Below are 18,812 nucleotides of genomic sequence, written 5' to 3'. Positions count from 1 at the left end.
GGCTTAGCAGCCAGCAAACTGGCTTCCTGATGTCGCAGGGCCTACTGCTGCGTAATGAAGCATCCCAAGACTCAGGGCAGGAGCATCTTACTAAGCGCACGGCCCTGCAGGTCAGGAATCTAGGCAGGGCCCGGCAGAGATGGCTTGTGTCTGCTCTGGCATGTTGAGGACACAGCGAGGGAGCCGCAGATGGCTGAGGGTGACTTGATGCCTGGGGCTGGAATCGTTAGGCAGCATCTCCACTCCCATGATGGGAGCCTGGGCCAGGATGGCTTGAAGGCCTGGCTCAGCTGGGCCTGTGGACAGGGGCACCTGCACGTGGCCTCCCCCTGCAGCTGGGGCTGCCTCACAGTGTGGCGGCTTCTGGATGGTGGGTTTCTCACGTGGCTGAGAGCACCAAAAGCAAGTGTTCTCAGGACCAGGCAGAAGCTGCGCTGCCTTTTACGACCTAGCCTTAAATGTCACGTGCTCTCACTTCTGCCACTGCCTACTGGTCGAAGCAGTCATAAGGCTGCCCAGATCCCAGGGGAAGGGGAACTTTTGATGGAAGGATGGTCAAAAAATTTACAGCCATCTTTAAAACCATCACACTTAGGACTGTCTCTTAACCCTGTCCTCACCACTACTCAACACAAAGCTGTCACCAACACTACTTGCCCCACCGCACGTCTCCAGAGAGAGGGCAAGCAGTTCCTCAGGAAGACGGGGGAAACATTTGGGCCAGCCCCAAGAAAGTCCCCAAAGGTGGGGAGAGAGCCGAAGAGGTTCCTAACCCTGACTTGGCTGCATCTCATTAATATCTTCTTGAGGTCATCTGCTCAACACGGTACTGGCCCAATGACAGCAGCTCCAAGGAGCTTCCGAGCTTACAGCTTGCAATCCCCTTAGAGAAGGCGTGGATGGAAGGGGCTCCAGCACCACACAAGAGCTGCAGCATCCAGGGCCACCAAGATCAGGAGCCTCCATACCGCCACTTCCCCCATGCTGCCCAGAAATTTCCGGGGCTTCTCTGCTGCTCAGGTACCATGGCCCCTGATAACGAGAGCTTCCTACGGACAAGTCCTCCTTCAGCCAGGCAGCACCAAGGACAAGGCTGAGCTCTCCTGTCTGGTTAAGTACCAGAGGACGAAGGATCATTCTGCATCCCTGTCCCCAACCCTCACTCCACTTCCCTGTCACCAGTCCTGGGACCTGGCTGTACCCTAAAGATGCTCAGAGGAACTAGAGAAACAAAAAGCAAAAACAAATAACTAAATCAATAACCAAAAAGGTGACATAAAGCAGCAGCCAAGACATGCAGAGACGTGGGGATGGCAGGAGAATGGGACAAACTCTGTCACGGTCAGGGCCCAAGGGAGGCAGACGGTGGGAGCAGTGATTGACAGGTAGGAGGACAAGACACAGAGCAGTGAGTAGGAGAGACAAGCGGCCCATTGCCCCCAAAACATCATGTGACCAGACAGGTGGCTCCTCCTTGCATGAGACCTTTTATTACAACAGCACCGTGAGGGCTCGGCCCACTTCCCTGCCACAGTCCCCGGGAGTGAGACTAGTCTTCCCTAAAGGATAAGACTTGCTTGGTTGGGCAAGTGAACGGCTCCTCTCTTGGTCCAGGAGGAGCACCTCTCCTTTTGCTGAGGCCCTCTCCGAAGCCGGGGTCACGCACGCAGGGCCTTCCTCTGAGGATGCTCAGGCTCACACAGTCCACTTCAGGCACCTGCAGGCAGAGGAAGCCCAGGAGGAGGAGAGGGGTTTGGGAGGCTGTGGGGCTAGGAGCGAGAGGGTGTGGACCCAGGGGAGGTTCCAAGCTCACCTGGTCTCCTGGTGGGTGCCCAGACAGCGCACAGTGCAGTACCGGGCGCCACAGCTGACACACGTGTAAGGGGAGGGGAAGCCGCAGACAGCACAGAAGGGACGCTGGGGACGGGATGGGGGCCCTGCACAGGCTGTCAGGTAGTTGGGGCCCTCGGCCATGCTCAGGTTCTGCAGAGACAACAGGGCAGGCCCCATGATGCCTCCGCTCACCCAGGTAGCAGACACCTGCCAAAGACAGGACCTCTGCGGGCTCATCCCTTCCCTTTGGGGTCCTCCCCAGCCAGCTCGTCTCTCACCTGCTCCTCCAGCAAGGCCTGAAAGTTTTTTCGGAAACGAAGTTTAAAATGATCACCTCGAGTTTTCTTCTTTTTCTTTCCTAGAGGTTAACAGCAATCGGTCACTTGGCATGTGCCAAGAAAGACACCATCTTTCTCTGTCCTGTCCTTCCCAATCCCCACGTGTCCATTCCCTGCCCACATACTCATCTGGCTTCTGAGTCGGCCTCTCTCTACCATCCTTTCCCCTTCCCTCCCCCCCTTCTCCAATCCCAGCCTTCCTATATCTCCAAACTCCTTAAACCAGAGCTTTGATGTCAGAGCTGGAAAGGATCTTAGAGCTCATCTGCTCCATCTTCTTTATTCTACATACATGAGAGGAAACTGAGGCATAGCAAGGGGCAAGCGGCTGGCTCGCAGTCACAGGAGCCAGTCCCTGGCAGAGCCCGAGGAGTTCCTGGGTCATTTGCCCCCAGCTCGATGTCCTTCCACAACCCTGACCTGGGCAGACCCTTCCCCCTTCCTTCAGCCTGTCTCCCCGGCCCCTCTTTCCTCCTCCACTGCCTCACCGGTGTCTGCATCATCATCAAACTGAGGCAGCCTCTTGCCGAGCTGGGGGAGTCCTGCGTGGGGGTCGTCCTGGAAGTTGTCATTCTCCAAGGCCTCAAGCTGCCTGTTGATGCGGCGCTGCCGGGCCGCGCGGTCCAGCACCCGCCGCTGTCCAGGGTCCTGGGAGCGAACTAGATGGGCGGGGCCAGCAAAGTTATGGCGGGCACAGAGGAGAGGAGCTGGGGCGGCCTGGACTGCGGGCAGGGTGTGCAAGATGTCCAGAGGGTGGGGAGCCTCAGCTCTCTCATCCCATCCTACTCACCAAGTCCTTGGCTCCTATATCTGTATCAGCCCCTCTGGTTTGCGTCCTTCTCAGCTAAGACTGCCATTTCAGTCATTCACGCCTGTTCTCAAGTCCTTTGGCCCCAGCCTTTCCTCGCAACCCCAGACCCAGCCAATGAAATGCATCCTGGAGACCTCCCACTGCTGGCAGAAATCACACAACCATACCAACCACTGTACACTCACTGCTTCCAGGCTCCACTGGGACCGTAATATACTTGGTCTTCAGGCTCAGCAATCTCATTTCTCGCCTCAAAGGAAACAGGCCACCCACATGCAGATGCTCATCCTTCAGCCCACCCTCAAACATAATTGCATGGGCAGCCACCTCCCCACCAAGTCCCACTGCTAAACCCAACCCTTCACCTCTAGCTCGAGTCTTCTCCTCCCTCTTACATCTTCAACCCCTTCTCCTCAACTGGTACTTTCCCTTCAATGCAAAAACCTGCTAAACTCTCACATGTCTACCCAACTTTACAGCTACTCCTTGAGAGGGTGGTCCATGAGATGTTTCATTTCCTCACCTCCTGTCTGCTCCTCAACCCCAGTGAACCAACTCCTATTCAATAGGAACCACTTACGCTCAGGATACCAATGCCTCCTAAGCCCAAACCCAGTGTGCATTTCTAGAATCCTCCTTTGACTTGAGTTCTCTACATCCTGAGCCTGTGTTGACTATCTCCCTTGGATGGAAAGAGGACATTCACTTACTTCCTTGACATGACTCCAAGTTTTCCTTCTCTCGCTACGCTTCTCAGCCTCCCATCTTGGCTACTCTCTCTGCTCTAAGGAGATGGCTGTCCCTGTTGTCTTTCCCAGTCTATACGCTCTTCCCAGGATTTCTAATCCAAACACAAACGCTCTAACTATGACCCACAAGCCAATGACTCTGAAAGTGATGCTCTCAATCCAGAGCCTTCTCCTGAGCTCCAGAACTGGCTGTTCAACTGCAGGAAATCACCTACTGACCCCATCAACTCAAAATTAAAACTCTTCCCGTCCAATTCTGCTTCTCCTCCTGTAGACTCTCTTTAAGTGAATGGAACCTTCTATGCAGACATCCAAACCAGAAACCTATGAGTTATATCAAACCTCTCTTCATTACCATATCAGCTGTTCACGGGGTTCTGATAATTCTACAGAAGATATCTCTTTATTCATTAGACAAATATTTATTGAGTGCTTATAACCATAATAATAGCATTAGCGCCAGTAGCTAATACTGGGTGTGTACTCTGAGCCAGGCACTATACCGAGCTCTTTGCATAAGTAGAGTCTTTTAACCTCCACAACAACCCCACGAGATAAGTATCATTATCATCCCGCCTACTGAAGTTCAGAGGGTAAGAATGTGTCTAAAGTTCACATAGCTGGTAAGTAGCTGGGTCAGAATTCAAACCCAGAACTGCTGAGCATCAAAATCCATGCTCGTGCTCACTGCACCACACTGCCTCCCTTTCTGGTGCCTGGCAGTGCCCTCAGTGCTGGGAACACAACCAGAGCCGACAGCCTGGTGGGCAACACACCTGATCAAGCCAGCAAGCACAGGGAAGTGCAAAATGCTACAGAGCACATGACACAGACACCTAATCTGGGCAGTCAGGAAGATTTCCCAGAGGAAAGTTGGTCTAGGTTAGGGCCTGACTGAGGAATACAGGTTAGCCTGGTGGGGGAGAGGGGAGGGTGTCTCAGGCCTTGGGACCAGCCTGAGAGATGGCCTGGATGGGAGACTGTGGTGCCTCCAATACGTTGAAAGAAGTCCTCTATGGCTGGGAGATAAGGCATGTGTGAGTGTGTGTGAGTGGGGTGGGGGTGGGGGATATGAAGTCAGGCAGACCATTAGGAGTCTTACCTTTAAGTATCTAACGGAATTTGGATCGGGGGCTTTCACGGTGAGGGGGGAGCCCCACTGCGGGGTTTTAAGGAGTGACAGACTGGATGGATTACAAGCCACTCAGGCAGAGTGTTCCGACCCGCATCTGTTTTTATGCGGACTGTTCAACAGCTTCCTAACTGGCCTTCCAACCTCTAGACCTGTGCTACACAACAAAGCGGCCACCAGTCGCATGTGGTTATTTAAGTTTAACTTTATATGTAATCAGTTCAGATTAAATAAAATTTTAAATTCTGTCCCTGGGTCACACTAGTAATGGGTGCCATACTGAACAGTGCTAATTAAGAACATTCCTATTATCCCAGAAAGTTCTATTGGACAGCGCGGCTCTAGTCCGTCCAATCCATCCTCGGCACAGCCAGAACTGCCTTTCTAAAAGATAAATTTGTTTCCGTCACTCCTCTGCCTTAAAAGCCCATGGTGGCTCTCCACTGCCCTCTCCATCAAGTTCAAACTCTCCGGCAGTGTATACAACGCCTTTCAAGTGTACCGTTCCCCAGCCCTCCAGCCTCTCTTACTATTGCTCTGCAAGCCCCGAACTGTGAACTTGGCTTCCTAAGCGACTTGCTTTTTCTTGCTTTCCTGCCTTTGCACGTGCGGCTCCCGCTGCCGGGAAGGAGTTCCCGCGCATCTGCACAGAGCGAAACCATAACTCGACTTTCAAGACTCAATCCAAGCGTTTTCTTCCCCGCCAAGCCTTCCCGGGCCCTTCCTTCCCAGAAGCTGGGTTCCCCAAAGCCAGAAGCTTCCCAGACGCCACTCCTTCCTGCGCCCTGGCGCTTTGCATCCCTCTGCCACAGCACGCATCACTCTGAAATGCAATGTCTGGGTATGCGTGTCTGTCCCCCTCCCAGAAAGCCAGTTATTAGATAATAATGATCTTTTTCCTTTCTCTATCCCCAGCGCCCGGCTTGGAGCAGGCTCCAATAAAGGGTGAACGGATGCATGGTCTCAGGGGGCTGCCTCGACGCCAGAACCCGAGAGCCTGGAAAGAGATTTGAGACTAATAACAGGGTGAGGAAATCCTAGGCCAGGTTCGGATTTGGGAGCAGGAAGGGGGCCAAGCGTCAGGGGCTCACGTACCCGAGGTTTTCTTCTCCACCATTATCCACAATACAGCTGACGGAAGAGCCTTTTTGCGCACGCGTGCTAAACCTCCCGCTTTGGTAGGGGCACCATCACTTCCGGCAGCGTGTACTTTTTGCGCGTGCGCAGAATAGTCCTACCGCTTTGATTCCTTATGTGATGTTCCCTTGGAGACGAGAAAGCTTTCCGCCATATTTAATAGGGGCAAAACTACTTCCGGCCTCAGTATGGTGGTGTACTTTGCAGGACTCCCGAAATGGGTTATTTTAAAGAGGTGATGCCAGTGGTCTTTCGAGAAATGTCATTTTCCTTTGGTCATTCTGAAAAAGCCATCTTCACAAAGGCAGCCCCTGGAGCTTCTCCCCGGGGCAGCAGAAATGATGGGCCGGACTACCAAAGAAAGTGGGCAGGCTTGAGCGGGCAATCCGAGGCGTCCCCGGCGACCCCCTGCCGAAACCTCAACCCTAGGCTGCCCCTGGGGCCGCAGACCCCTCGGCCCTCCCCCTCCCGCCGCCCGCTCCTCCACTCATCCCGGCTCCGCTGCCGCCGCCTCGCTCTCCTGTCTTCCGCCCAGCCGCTCTGGGCCGGGCTGCGGCAAAGACCCGCCTCCGAGTCCTGCCGGACCCACTAGGGGCCACTTCCCCTCCCCGGGTTGCAGTTTCCTCATGTGTCAGGCGGCCAGTGGGCCCGGCTGGCTCTGACCAAAGTCCTTGGCGCCTGATCGCCAGCCCGAGCCCCCGCCCCGCCCCTCCCCCGCGTCCGGCCGGGCGTCCCCTCCGCTTGCTCCGCGCGCCCGCGCCCCGGGACAATCCTCGCCTTGTCTGGGGCGCCGGCATCTAGAGTTTTCTGTAGCCTCTGGCTACGCCTTTTTTCCAGGGCGGAGCCCCTGCCCTGCTCCTCCTCGCAGCCGGCCGCACGGCAGCCCCGGCCCCCTTTCCCAGAGCCCGGCTCCGGAGTTGGGATCCAGGCACGCAGCCGGAGCAGTGCCGGCCGGGTGCCGTCTTGGCCCGCCTCGCGCCATGGCCTCCTCGGGCGCGGGACCCCGGCTCCTGTTGCTGCTCCTGCTGCTGCTGCTGCTGCCGCCGCCTCCTGCGGCCTCGGCCTCCGACCGTCCCCGGGGCAGCGACCCGGTCAACCCAGGTGAGACCCCAGGAGGGCGCGGGAGGGCCGAGTGGGCGCCGGGCTGACGTGTCCGCCGGTCCGGCCCGCAGGGGGTCGGGGCCTCGAAGGGGCGGCCCTCCTCTCCCACGGCCGGCGCGCTCCTAGGGGCCGAATCACTTGGCCCCTCGCCCACTCCCCACCCTGAACGAAGTTTCCAGCCTCCTCGTGCTTGCTGACCCCGAATTCCTGGGTGTCACTCCCATCCTGTTCTCAACGGGGTCGAAGTTTCTCTGGGTAAGAAGAGTTTAGGAGGGAATGGGAAAAAAGAGGAAAGGGACAGGAGCAGAGTCAGGGAGGGGAAGGGGCCTGCAGTGAGCTGAGTGCGTGGGGCAGAGAGCTGGGCCAGCGGGTCCCAAATCCCAATTCTCTGCTGGTGACAGAGAAGCTGCTGGTGATCACTGTGGCCACAGCCGAGACGGAGGGATACCGGCGTTTCCTGCGGTCAGCAGAGTTCTTCAACTACACTGTGCGGGTGAGGAGCAGGACGTCCTCATGGGCCCTGGGCGGGGGTGGGGGTGGGGGGGGCTGCGGCGGGGGTTACAGCAGGAAGAGTGGGCTAAGGGCTGGATGCCTGGGGCCCCACGGTGAGCCTGGTCAGGAGGGCCTGACCGGCTAAGCCCCTCCCTGGCATGGCGGGTCTCCCCCGTAGACCCTAGGCCTGGGAGAGGATTGGCGAGGGGGTGATGTGGCCCGAACGGTTGGTGGAGGACAGAAGGTCAGGTGGCTAAAGAAAGAAATGGAGAAATATGCAGACCGGGAGGATATGGTCATCATGTTTGTGGACAGGTAAAGGGGCTGGGGGGAGAGGGGAGGGGCGTGCAGAAGGCGGGGGTGAGGATACTGAGGTCCCTCATGGCTGTCCTGTTCATCCTCCCCTTCCTCGCCCAGCTACGATGTGATTCTGGCTGGCAGCCCGTCGGAGCTGCTGAAGAAGTTCGTCCAGAGTGGCAGCCGCCTGCTCTTCTCTGCGGAGAGCTTCTGCTGGCCCGAGTGGGGGCTGGCAGAGCAGTACCCTGAGGTGGGCACAGGGAAGCGCTTCCTCAACTCTGGTGGTGAGTGGCAGAGTGCCGAGGCAGAGGGGCCAAGAGTGGTGGGGCAGGGAGCGTTCCAGGTGTCTGAGGGCTGGAGAGGAAGTGGGAACCGGTGGGTGGGACCCTGGGAGTCTTGGACTGCGCACCTCTCCTCCCCCCACAGGATTCATTGGCTTCGCCCCCACTATCCACCAAATCGTCCGCCAGTGGAAGTACAAGGATGATGATGATGATCAGCTGTTCTATACTCGACTCTACCTGGACCCAGGACTGAGGGTGGAGAGGGGCAGAGGAGGGAGGGCGGGCCTCAGGCTGGATGGGAGAGAAGGCATAAAGGGCCTTGGGGACGATGGAAGAGTGCGAGGTGATGTCCTACCCCTTCTTTAATTAACTGCTCCATCTCATCCCATCCAGGAGAAACTCAGCCTTAATCTGGATCATAAATCCCGGATCTTTCAGAACCTCAATGGGGCTTTAGGTGAGGAGAGGGCAATGGGGGTGGGGGGGGGGGGGGGTGAGAGAGGCCTCTGCTGCTGGGGGTCCTGAATTTAGGAGGGGCTCCTGGGGGAACTGAGGTGGGCTTTAACTCACCTTTGCGTTGAATTCATTACACATCTGCATGGTTGATGGAGTAAGTTGCACTGTGCTAGTAGTAATAAACTCAGCAGTCTTCAGATTTAACATTTATTGAACATATACAGTCACGTGCCGCATAACGATGTTTTAGTCTACGACGGACTGCATATACGACGGAGGTCCCATAAGATCAGTACCATGTAGCCTAGGTGTGTGGTAGGCTATCCCATCTAGGTTTGTGTAAGGACACGCTGTGATGTTTGCACAACGATGAAATCACCTAACCGTGCACTTCTCAGAACGCATCCTCGTTAAGGAACGCATGACTATACAGCGTCGAAGCTGGACCACGGCTGTGCTTCTGTGATTTCTTTTAACACAACAGCCCTACAAAAGGAGGGTCTCTGTTTTTCCACCTGTTACAAATGAGGAAACTGCCTCTCTGAGGGGCTAGTGACTTGCCCGGGTCATATAGGTGGTGGGGTGGAGCTCCCCCCAGGGGACAGCTGCCTGGTCTGTCCCCTCAGAGAGAGGGTAGCCCATCCCTTCCCCCCACAGAGCCACGGTCCCTCGTCCTCTAGAGAAACTGGCTTCTCCTGATATATAGAAGCACGTGTTGCTTGGCAGCTTCAAAAGAAAGGGAGTCTAAAGCCTGGCTTTTCTTCCCCAGATGAGGTGGTTTTAAAGTTTGATCGGAATCGTGTGCGTATCCGGAATGTGGCCTATGACACGCTTCCTGTTGTGGTCCACGGGAACGGTCCCACTAAGGTGCCCAATGGCCCACACCCTTGGCCCCAGCCTCTGCCCCAGTCAGTCCTAGCCCCACGGCCCCTGGCCCAGCCCCTCCAGCCCTTCCAAGCAGTTGATCCTCCCGGCCCCAGCAGTGGAGGTGCTGGGAGAGGTTCAGTGTCCCTTGCCTGTCTTCCTGACCTCCCTCACCCCCGGCCCTCCCCACCTCCTCTGCCCCCAACGGCTTCTCACCATCTCTCCCAACAGCTCCAGCTGAATTACCTGGGAAACTACGTTCCCAAAGGCTGGACTCCCGAGGGAGGTTGTGGGTACTGCGACCTGGACCGGAGGACACTCCCGGGGGGGCAGGTGAGGAGGGGTGCCAGGGTGGGGCAGGAGAGCGCACTGAAGCAACGGGGATGGGGCGACCAAGCTGGGGAACAGTGGGGGGACAAAGCTCCTGGGGGCCCCAAACCTGGCAGGGTGTGGAGGGCAGACCAGGTGGGGCGCCCAGGCTTTCCTCTGAGCCCTGTCTGTCCTCTCTTCCAGCCTCCCCCCCGGGTGCTTCTGGCTGTGTTTGTAGAGCAACCTACCCCGTTCCTGCCCCGCTTCCTGCAGCGGCTGCTGCTCCTGGACTACCCCCCGGACAGGGTCGCCCTTTTCCTGCATAACAATGTGAGACACCCTGGCAGCCCGTCCCTTGTGGGCCCTCCCCAGGGCCACTGCCCTGGTCAGAACTCCCGCCCCCGACCCGACTCCTTCCTACATTTCCACTCACCACCTGCCCTGCTCCTGCCCCTCAGGCGCCATCTCTTCTGCCCTCTCAGTCCCCCTGTACCTCCCCCCATCTCCAGGAGGTGTACCATGAGCCCCACATTGCGGACTCTTGGCCCCAGCTCCAGGACCACTTCTCAGCTGTGAAGTTGGTGGGGCCAGAGGAGGCCCTGACCCCAGGCGAGGCCAGGGACATGGCCATGTGAGTGAGGATGGGGAGGACGGGTGGGAGTGAAGGGGGGTGCCCGCCTCCCACTGTGCCCGCCTTCCCTCTCCACTCGCCGTCCAGCCTTTCCTTGGCCTCCACACGAGTGCCCTCCCAGCCAGCACACGTGCTGGCCCTCCGTTGTCCCGCTCACACAGGGAGGACCTAGGGGTCCCAAGGAGGAAGCTCCCCAGCCTGCACTCCTTCGAGTTGCCCTCCTTTCCTCTTGCTGGTGCATCTGCCCACTTTTCTCCTCGGCGGGTGGAGGAGTTCCCCCACCCTACAGTCCCCTCTTCCCCCCAACCTGCTCCCATTTCAGCTCATCTGTCCGTTGGTCTGTCACCTCCAGGGACAGTTGTCGGCAAGACCCCAAGTGTGAATTCTACTTCAGCCTGGACGCCGACGCCGTCATCACCAACCCTCAGACCCTGCGCATCCTCATTGAGGAGAACAGGTTGCTTGCTTGGCTCGACCGGAGGGCCCCCAAAGAGTCCCCACCTCCTTCCCTGGGCGTGGGCTCGCCTCTGCCCGGCGCTCACCTCCGCCTGTCCACAGGAAGGTGATCGCGCCCATGCTCTCCCGCCACGGGAAGCTGTGGTCCAACTTCTGGGGAGCCCTGAGCCCCGACGAGTACTACGCGCGCTCCGAGGACTACGTGGAGCTGGTGCAGCGGAAGCGAGTGTAAGTCCTGCCAGGGCGGCAGCCCCCCTCCCCCCGCTTCTGACCTGGGCCCACGCACATGCCTGCCCCCTATCCCCAGGCCCCAGTCTCAGGGGTCTAGTGTGGCCACCAGTCAGACTTGCCACAGCTATGGGATGGGGACTGACGGTGGAGCAGGACATGAGAGGGTTGTGGCCAGAGGTGCTTGACAAGAGAAGGGAAGAGGACCTTCCGGGTCAGAGAGTGGGGTGCCCTGAGGGAAGAGGCTCCCAGGATGAACTGGGCAGAATTGTGGGGGGGCTCCCCACCTAGCTGACCCTAGTGTGGGTGCCTCCAGGGGCGTGTGGAACGTGCCCTACATATCCCAGGCATATGTGATCCGTGGGGAGACCCTGAGGACAGAGCTGCCCCAGAAGGAGGTGTTCTCTAGCAGCGACACTGACCCGGACATGGCCTTCTGTAAGAGCCTGCGGGACCAGGTGAGCGGGGCAGTTGTCCGGGGTGTGGGGCCTGGGGGCCTGATGCTGGGAGGCAGCCACCTCGTGTCTCCGTCTCACACCCTCCCCCCACTCCAGGGCATCTTCCTCCACCTCAGCAATCGGCACGAATTTGGCCGCCTCCTGGCCACTTCCCGGTACGACACAGACCACCTGCACCCCGACCTCTGGCAGATCTTCGACAACCCCCTGGTGAGTGGGGGCACCCTCGCGCAGAGGATGCATGTGCCCCGCGCTTCACTAAAGGAGGACATGCGCTCACACTCACACGCACACTCGCTTCCCCATGTGTGGATCTGCTCCTGCCTGAGGAGGGGGATGTCTGGGGATGGGGCTTCCTGGGTGGGACCAGAAGGAGCGAGGAGGGCGTCATCACCCTGCGCTCCCCTTACCCTCCCCAGGACTGGAAGGAGCAGTACATTCACGAGAACTACAGCCGGGCCCTGGAAGGGAAGGGACTCGTGGAACAGGTGAGCCCTGCGCCGGACCCCTGCCCACCCGATGGCCATCGCCCTTGAGTCCACTGCCCAGATCAGTGGATTTCAAACCGACTTCCCCCGGGTGCCTTAGGGTTTTCTGCTCAGGCGAGATGAGGCAAAGGCTGAGCAGCCAGGCCTTCCGGCCTCACCCCGGCGTTGATCAGTGATCCTTTCTCAGCTGTTGGGTATATCCGTGTTACAGGCAAAATGACATTTTTGTAAAGAAGTTTGAGCACCACTGTCCCAGAACCTGGGGCTCCAGGACCCTCCTGTCATTTGTGCCCTCAGCGCCACTCCCAGCTTGTGTGGCCCCGCCTCCCCTGGCCCAGCCCCCGCTCAGATCCCCGTGCCCCCAGCTTCTCTCATCTCCTGGCTTCCCTTTCTGCTCCCTGCTTTCCCCCTGCTCCGCTCTTCCTCAAGCGCCACCCAGCCCTATTGATCTTCCCCCGCCCTGTCCTCAGCCGTGCCCGGACGTGTACTGGTTCCCTCTGCTGTCAGACCAGATGTGCGATGAGCTGGTGGAGGAGATGGAGCATTATGGCCAGTGGTCAGGAGGCCGGCATGAGGTGAGAGGATGGGCGCGGGGAGGAGGGAAGGCCCCCAGAGGAGGGTGGGGCTGGGTCTGATGGAAGGAAATACAGTCAGGAGACTGGAAGCAGACAGGCATCCCCAAGGGGGAGGGGCCCACAGGGGGCACAACTGTATTCATTCATTCATTCATTCAAGAAGTATTTACTGGGCAGTTCCCAGATGCCACCCACTGACCTAGGGGGTGCAGGTGTACTGAGGACGTGTGCAGCTGAGCTCTGCTCACCTGCTGCTGTCAGTAGCAGCAGCCCAGCTTCCAGGGCCTGTAATGGGCAGCCAGGTACTGCAGGGGCCACAGGAGGGGCCCTTGGCCCAGCTGAGAGGGACTAAGGGGCTTCACAGAAGAGGCCAGGCTTAAGCTAGTACGAGTGGGTCAAGCTACGAAGTGGTCGACACTTCTAGACTGAGGGAACGCAGCTTTAAGGCCTGGAGCAAGGGGAGGGGGGAGGCTGGCACTGCCCTGTCAGGGGCTCAGCGCCCACTGCCCACAGGACTCAAGGCTGGCTGGAGGCTACGAGAACGTGCCCACCGTGGACATCCACATGAAGCAGGTGGGCTTTGAGGACCAGTGGCTGCAGCTGCTGAGGACGTACGTGGGGCCCATGACCGAGAGCCTGTTCCCAGGCTATCACACGAAGGTGAGCCTGCCCCCCGCCTCCTCCCCCTCCGCACACCCCGGTCACGGCTGGAAGGCTCCACACGGCACTTTTTGGCCCCTGTAGCATTTGGGGCCCCACGGAAAGAGATGCTGCAGGACAGCAGCCTTGGGGGGAGCCTGCTTGGCCCCTGCGGCCCCTCCCCCTCCCTGGACAGGGGCTGTCACCTCCTTAGAAGGCCCTCTGGACCTCACAGCCATCCCTCCAGCCTCTTCTCTTGTGTCCCCACAGACGCGGGCAGTGATGAACTTTGTGGTCCGCTACCGGCCGGATGAGCAGCCCTCTCTGCGGCCGCATCACGACTCATCCACCTTCACCCTCAATGTTGCCCTCAACCACAAGGGCCTGGATTATGAGGTGAGCCCTCCCGCCCTCCACTTCAGGGGGCCCCTACACACATGCGCACACACTCTCACACTTCACCCGTGACCGTGTGTCCCGCCCCCTACCCCCCTACTCACCCCGCTCAGTTGCCCTCTGCCCCTTGCCTGCCCTCTTCACCGTCCCTGTTACTTGGTGGATATTGTCTCCTGGACCCTTCTGGCTGGCTGCCTCCCCTTCCCCATGCATCTCCCCATCTGCCGATCCCCTAAGCACCCCCAACCCTGAATCCACCTCTCCCTTATCCCTCCGGCCGACCTGCCCCATGTCTGCTCACCCTCCACTCCTGTTCCCTTCCCCACTCCCCAGGGAGGTGGCTGCCGCTTCCTGCGCTATGACTGCGTGGTCTCGTCACCGCGGAAGGGCTGGGGGCTCCTGCACCCTGGCCGGCTCACCCACTACCATGAGGGGCTGCCCACTACTCGGGGCACTCGCTACATCATGGTGTCCTTTGTTGACCCCTGACACTCAACCACTCTGCCAAACGCCCCTGCCAATGTGCCTTCTTGCACCCCCTCCCGGGAGGGTGTCAGTCCGGCTCCTCGCTTCCTGAGTGTCTGTTCTCTGTGCCTGGGACTGAATGTGTCTCCTCACCCCCCACCACACGGCCCTCTCAGGAAGCTCCTGGAGCCCCCTTGGCCCTCTCCTCAGCCCCCAAGGGTCCATGGGGAGAGGGCTTCTGGGGGTTCCCCACGGGATAAATTATTGTGTCTCAGCCTCCCTCTCAATAAAGGAGGATTTGTAACTCTTGAGTCCATTTATTGCGTTTCATCCACTTACGGACCCTGTAGCCCCCATGCCCCCCGGGGTAGAGGGGAGACCTGGGGTTACGCCAAAGAAAAGGAGAAGACGGAAGGGTAGCAGCAGACTGTTTGAGCAGGGTGGGGACCTGGAAGCCGCCGGGGTCCCATTTCTCACTCCTGTTTATTGCCTGAGCTGGGGGAAGTGCCTAAGAAGGGCCAGACCAAAAGGAGGACTTCCCGGTCGGGCTCCGAGGGAAGCCCAGCCCCGCCCCATGCCACACGCTTCTCCCTGACTCTCCCATCACTTGGTGGCATGAAAGGGGGCAGGGGCGTGGCCCTGAGCGGGCTCCAGGGACAGTGCTGGGCCAGGACGGCCCTCTGGAGCTTGTGCTCCAATGAGGGAAGCCAGGCTGGAGCCTTCCTGCAGCTTCTTAGACCTGAGCTTTCAGTTAGGCAGGATCAGGAAAGGGGAAGGCCTGGAGGGTCATCCTAAGAAGGCTTCCTGGAAGAGGGGAATGTGCAACAGCCTTGAAAAAGAAGAGACCTCCTGGGAGCTGGTCTTGCCTCCAGCCTCCAGGGGACCATCAAGCCGTTCCCCATATCCCTCAGGGCGCCCTGGGGACAGCAGGCCATGCTCCTTTAGCTTGGTCTCTCCCATCCTTGCACCAGCCTTCCTTCCTGAATTTATCTCCCAACTGTTCCCTTGTAGAAGCCTTTTAAAAGCTAACAAACCCATTCATCTGTCCTGGGACGTTTCCTGCCTCTGACAGCTCACTTGCCATCCACAGCTAGAATCCCCTTCTTCCATCCTCCTGCCCAGACTCTGTGAAGCCTTCCTTCCTGGGGGGTGGGGCCGGTTGCATCACCTTTCCATGTGGACTGAGCATCTCTCTGAGGATCTCACCCCAGCCTCCACCACCCTCATCCGCACAGCCTGTGGATGGAAGCGGGCTGAGCAGGGACAGGAGAAAACGCCTCTTGGCAAGCTCCCCAGATAGGGAAGCTGCAGGAGAGTGAGGCAGGGGACGGGGACAGAAAGGGTGTGCCAGCCTGAGCAGTAGGGGCTGGGCCTTGGAAGCTGGCTTATCCTGTCTCCTGTGGGTCCAGCATTCATTTCCAGAGCATCTCCCATCACAAGGGTTGCAGCGATGAGCACAGTACCACTCTTCTTGTTGCCTCCAGCTGGGGCGGGGGGGGGGGGGGACCTTAATCAGAGAATCACTGTGACGGAGGGAAAGTATTTTAAGCTGGGAGAGCATGTGACAGAGGCTCCTGATGAGTGTGTTATAGATTTCCTTAAAAGAAGTGATGTCCCCTGACCCAGAAAAGGTGCCAGCTCCACAGGCCTCTGGTCAGTGTTGGGGAGGGCCGTGGGGGCGATGAGGACTGCCCACAGCCCACTGGGCTCTCTCTTAAGGGGTTCCCCACTCCTTAGCCTTTCCTGCAAAGGACTCCCCAATGGAGCATCTCCCCACAGAGGCCGAAGCTGCTCCTTAGGGAATAAATCCTACAGGTTGTCTCCTCCTCAAGGGCCAAGCCTGGATGACCCAGGGGGAGCCCTGCCTTTAATGGTACACACCACGCCGGCAAGCACCCACTTTCCCAGACCTCTGCTAGCCCAGCTTTTTGGCCACACCCCTGGTCACTCCCGTTTGGTTTTACTGGTCATAGCCCTGCAGCTCAGGTAGTGGTTAATCCTTCCTGGCCGGGGCGCTCGAGGGCCCAGGGTGCAGGTCAGCAAAGGGGGCAGAAAAGGGGGTGGGGCCAGGGGTCAGGGCCTGTGGACTGGGCCAAAACAGGTGTCCTTAAGCATCCTAGCAGCTCCTGTGTGACTCCTGCTATGGAATGCCAACCTCCTCCAGCCTCCTCTACCGGGGCCTCCAAGGGTTTGGTGTCCTGCAATGGGTCTTCTCCTTCTTGGGGCTTGGTGAGTCCCTGAGCCCGCCGGACCCCTGCCCCTGGCGCTCAGCTTCCCCGTGAGAGAGGGAGGCAGGGCTGGGATCTCCGGGTGGGGTCCTTGAAGGAGTGAGCAGGAAGTAGGTGGGTCAGAAGGGCCTGGAGCCATGGAAGCCGGAGTGGCAAAGTGAGAACCTGGCACTTAAACGTCTGAGTCCTGAGTTCCACCCCGCTTCAGCCCAGGTGTGCATGGCCACTTTGCTCCTTGCACTCCTAGGCCAGGCCTGTGTCCCAGCAGTCCTCTATGTGGTCTGGCTCTATGGAGACAGGGATGCGCCGTGGCCAGGAGGCCGCTGCTCTGCCTGGGTCCGCAACTGGGCAATCTGGAGACGTTTCTGTGACTCCCTCCCCATCTCCGTGAGGGCATCCAGGAACGGTGTGTGGGGTGGGAGCAGGGCTTCCGAAGAGACTCTTGGGACTGTCATCCCCCAAAATCCAATCTCACCCGCCGTGTGGGGGGTGCACCCTCTGTCCCCCGGCTGGTTAAACCACAGAGTCGGACCCCTCCAGCAGCAACCTCTTCGGCTTCCACCCTCACCAGCTTCTGGATGTCAGGGCCTTGGGCAACTTCTGCACTGGGCCCACGGGCTTCTCCCGCCCCCGGCCGCACCTGCTCATGCTGCCCTGTTGCTTCCACTTCCCTCCCTTCCAGGACTACACCATGTGTGGTGGTGAGGAGGGGTGGCCCTGCTCAGGACTCCCACTCTCTGCTGTCACCTCCCACCTGCCCTCCTCCTCCAGTCTGGGGTCACCTGGTCCCAGCTCGACTTTCCCCATGCCCTCCTCCCTCTTCTCTTCAAGATCTGGGCATCAGGCCTCCCAGCCTCTACCCTCCCCCCACGTTTGGTGCCCTGGACAAGGCCAGAGCCTGCCGTCTGTTGTCATGACCAGCGGATGGGGAGGGGAGTGATGGCCAGGCCAGGCCATTGTCCTGGCCATGAGAGGGCCCCTGGAGGCAAAACCCGGAGCGCTGAGCTTGCGGATCCGGAATCTGAAGGGTTTTGTCCAGTTAGCGCTGGAACATCGATGAGAAGCGCCGGTGGCCAGACAGGGCACTCCCGGGCAGCCGTGGAGGCAGGAGCACGGCGCGCCCCAGGGCCCAGAGTCAGGTGCAGCCCTGCTCCCCAGGGCCTCCCTGGTACCTGTCTTCTCTTTCGGGGAGAACGAGCTCTTCCAGCAGTTGGCGAGCCCGCTAGGCTCGTGGGTGCCGAGGGCGCAGAAAGCTCTGCAGCCGCTGCTGAGCGTGGCCCTGCCGCTGTTCCACGGCCCCTGGGCCTCCTCCCCCCGCGGCGCGTCCATCCACGCCTTCGGTGAGCCCCGGCTTCTGCCCCATCTGCTCCCCGGCCCGCCGGCTCCCCGCGCCGGGCTGTGGAGGTCCCTGGTTGCGGTCTGAAATCCTGGTTGTCGGCCGCGCGTCGGCCACGCCAGCCTCGCCCCCCGGGCTGGCCTATGGCCGCTGCCCCAGCCCTGAGCTCTGGCCTGGACGATCGCCGCCGGAGGGAGGGAAGGGGTCCGGCGGGGGATCCCGAGGACCCCCTCTCGCCTCCCGTTCCGCCCACAGTGGGGACCCCGATCCCGGTGCCGCGAAGCCCACAGCCTGACCGGGCGCAGGCGGACGCGCTGCCTGCGCTCTCCGTGGAGCAGCTCCGATGGTTGTTCGCAGAGCGCAAGGCGCGCCACGGCGTTCCCGCCCACGGGCACCTGGTCCTCACCTAGGCGCCCCCGCCGCCCTGGCCGTCCCCCAGCCCCGCGAGGCCCTCGGGAGGAAGGGTGAAATTAAAGGTGGGAACAGCCCCGCGGTGTTTGTGTTTGCGTGTTTGTGCGCGGCGGGGGACGGTTGGGCGCGCTGCAGGGCCTGGCGGGGGCTCGGGAAGGTCTTGACACTCCCGGAGACCTGCCAACAGACGCGGAGCGTGCGGGCAGGGGCCTACGCGGCCGCACTGGAGATTAGACGGCCTCCGTTGGGCTTCTGGCCCCCGCCAGCAGCTGGGACCCAGTTGGTGCGCTCTCCAGATTCTTCTGAGTCCCTTCCCCCAGGTCAATTCGGTTACCACACCTCCCTTGCACACCCCTTCCCCGCCCAGGGGCGGGTCCAGACCCACCGAGCACGAAGTTCACAGATCAGTCTGAGAGGAAGCCTGAAAGCGTCTGGGGCTCCAGATCCAAGCGTCTTGCCATCCACACCCCAGCACACACCCAATCCCAGGATGCCCCAAGGGCTTGGCCCCAAACCATCATTGTTCGTCCTCCGAGTCCTGGAGCCCTTCCTGACGAGGGGAGCTCTGGAGCGGGATCTCCACGCCCTCCGCGCTCCTCCACCATGAATACCCTGCAGAAGCAGTGGCTGGAAGCAGTGCGCACCTACCAACACGTATTCGTTTTGCTCTTTGTGGGTGAGAGGAGGGGAGAGGCATG

The 18,812-nt window shown here is 59.7% G+C and overlaps 2 protein-coding genes across 5 annotated transcripts; one reads left to right on the top strand and one right to left on the bottom strand.

Annotated features, from left to right (window-relative positions):
- Positions 1–1,468: 1,468 nt before the first annotated feature.
- On the bottom strand, positions 1,469–6,109 carry ZNHIT1 (zinc finger HIT-type containing 1). Of its 2 annotated transcripts, none has more exons than XM_046667685.1 (5): positions 5,959–6,109; positions 2,660–2,830; positions 2,112–2,191; positions 1,814–1,983; positions 1,469–1,717 (listed from the first exon to the last, which is right to left on the bottom strand). In XM_046667685.1, the coding sequence occupies exons 1-5, from the start codon at positions 5,978–5,980 to the stop codon at positions 1,696–1,698; spliced, it is 465 nt and encodes a 154-aa protein (XP_046523641.1). In that variant the 5' UTR covers positions 5,981–6,109; the 3' UTR covers positions 1,469–1,695. The 2 variants fall into 2 exon arrangements, with proteins under 2 accessions (XP_046523641.1, XP_046523640.1); XM_046667684.1 differs by lacking the exon at positions 5,959–6,109 and adding an exon at positions 3,168–5,888.
- A 491-nt stretch (positions 6,110–6,600) lies between these two features.
- Positions 6,601–14,443, top strand: PLOD3 (procollagen-lysine,2-oxoglutarate 5-dioxygenase 3). 3 transcript variants are annotated; one of them, XM_046667682.1, is made up of 19 exons: positions 6,605–7,101; positions 7,503–7,594; positions 7,772–7,908; positions 8,011–8,174; positions 8,317–8,429; positions 8,568–8,631; positions 9,400–9,497; positions 9,726–9,827; positions 10,008–10,133; positions 10,313–10,434; positions 10,787–10,891; positions 10,993–11,118; positions 11,435–11,576; positions 11,673–11,786; positions 11,996–12,064; positions 12,535–12,639; positions 13,153–13,299; positions 13,549–13,674; positions 14,008–14,443. In XM_046667682.1, the coding sequence occupies exons 1-19, from the start codon at positions 6,981–6,983 to the stop codon at positions 14,161–14,163; spliced, it is 2,229 nt and encodes a 742-aa protein (XP_046523638.1). In that variant the 5' UTR covers positions 6,605–6,980; the 3' UTR covers positions 14,164–14,443. The 3 variants fall into 3 exon arrangements, with proteins under 3 accessions (XP_046523639.1, XP_046523637.1, XP_046523638.1); XM_046667681.1 differs by having other exon boundaries at positions 6,602–7,101; positions 11,435–11,786; XM_046667683.1 differs by lacking the exons at positions 7,772–7,908; positions 8,011–8,174; positions 8,317–8,429 and having other exon boundaries at positions 6,601–7,101; positions 11,435–11,786.
- Positions 14,444–18,812: the final 4,369 nt, after the last annotated feature.

The sequence above is a fragment of the Equus quagga genome, chromosome 7 (assembly GCF_021613505.1).
Source record: "Equus quagga isolate Etosha38 chromosome 7, UCLA_HA_Equagga_1.0, whole genome shotgun sequence".
Lineage (NCBI taxonomy): Eukaryota > Metazoa > Chordata > Mammalia > Perissodactyla > Equidae > Equus > Equus quagga.
This window is presented reverse-complemented; position numbering and strand designations above follow the sequence as displayed.

Bases quoted from the DNA above. Each gene is read 5' to 3' on its own strand.
- ZNHIT1 (XM_046667684.1), bottom strand. From the start codon at position 3,291: ATGTTTGAGGGTGGGCTGAAGGATGAGCATCTGCATGTGGGTGGCCTG. The intron at 2,192-2,659 runs GTGAGGCAGTGG...GTTAACCTCTAG, and splicing joins TGATGATGATGCAGACACCG to GAAAGAAAAAGAAGAAAACT. The intron at 1,984-2,111 runs GTGAGAGACGAG...TTGTCTCTGCAG, and splicing joins AGGCCTTGCTGGAGGAGCAG to AACCTGAGCATGGCCGAGGG.
- PLOD3 (XM_046667681.1), top strand. From the start codon at position 6,981: ATGGCCTCCTCGGGCGCGGGACCCCGGCTCCTGTTGCTGCTCCTGCTG. The intron at 9,498-9,725 runs GTGCCCAATGGC...CTCTCCCAACAG, and splicing joins ACGGGAACGGTCCCACTAAG to CTCCAGCTGAATTACCTGGG. The intron at 13,675-14,007 runs GTGAGCCCTCCC...CCCACTCCCCAG, and splicing joins ACAAGGGCCTGGATTATGAG to GGAGGTGGCTGCCGCTTCCT.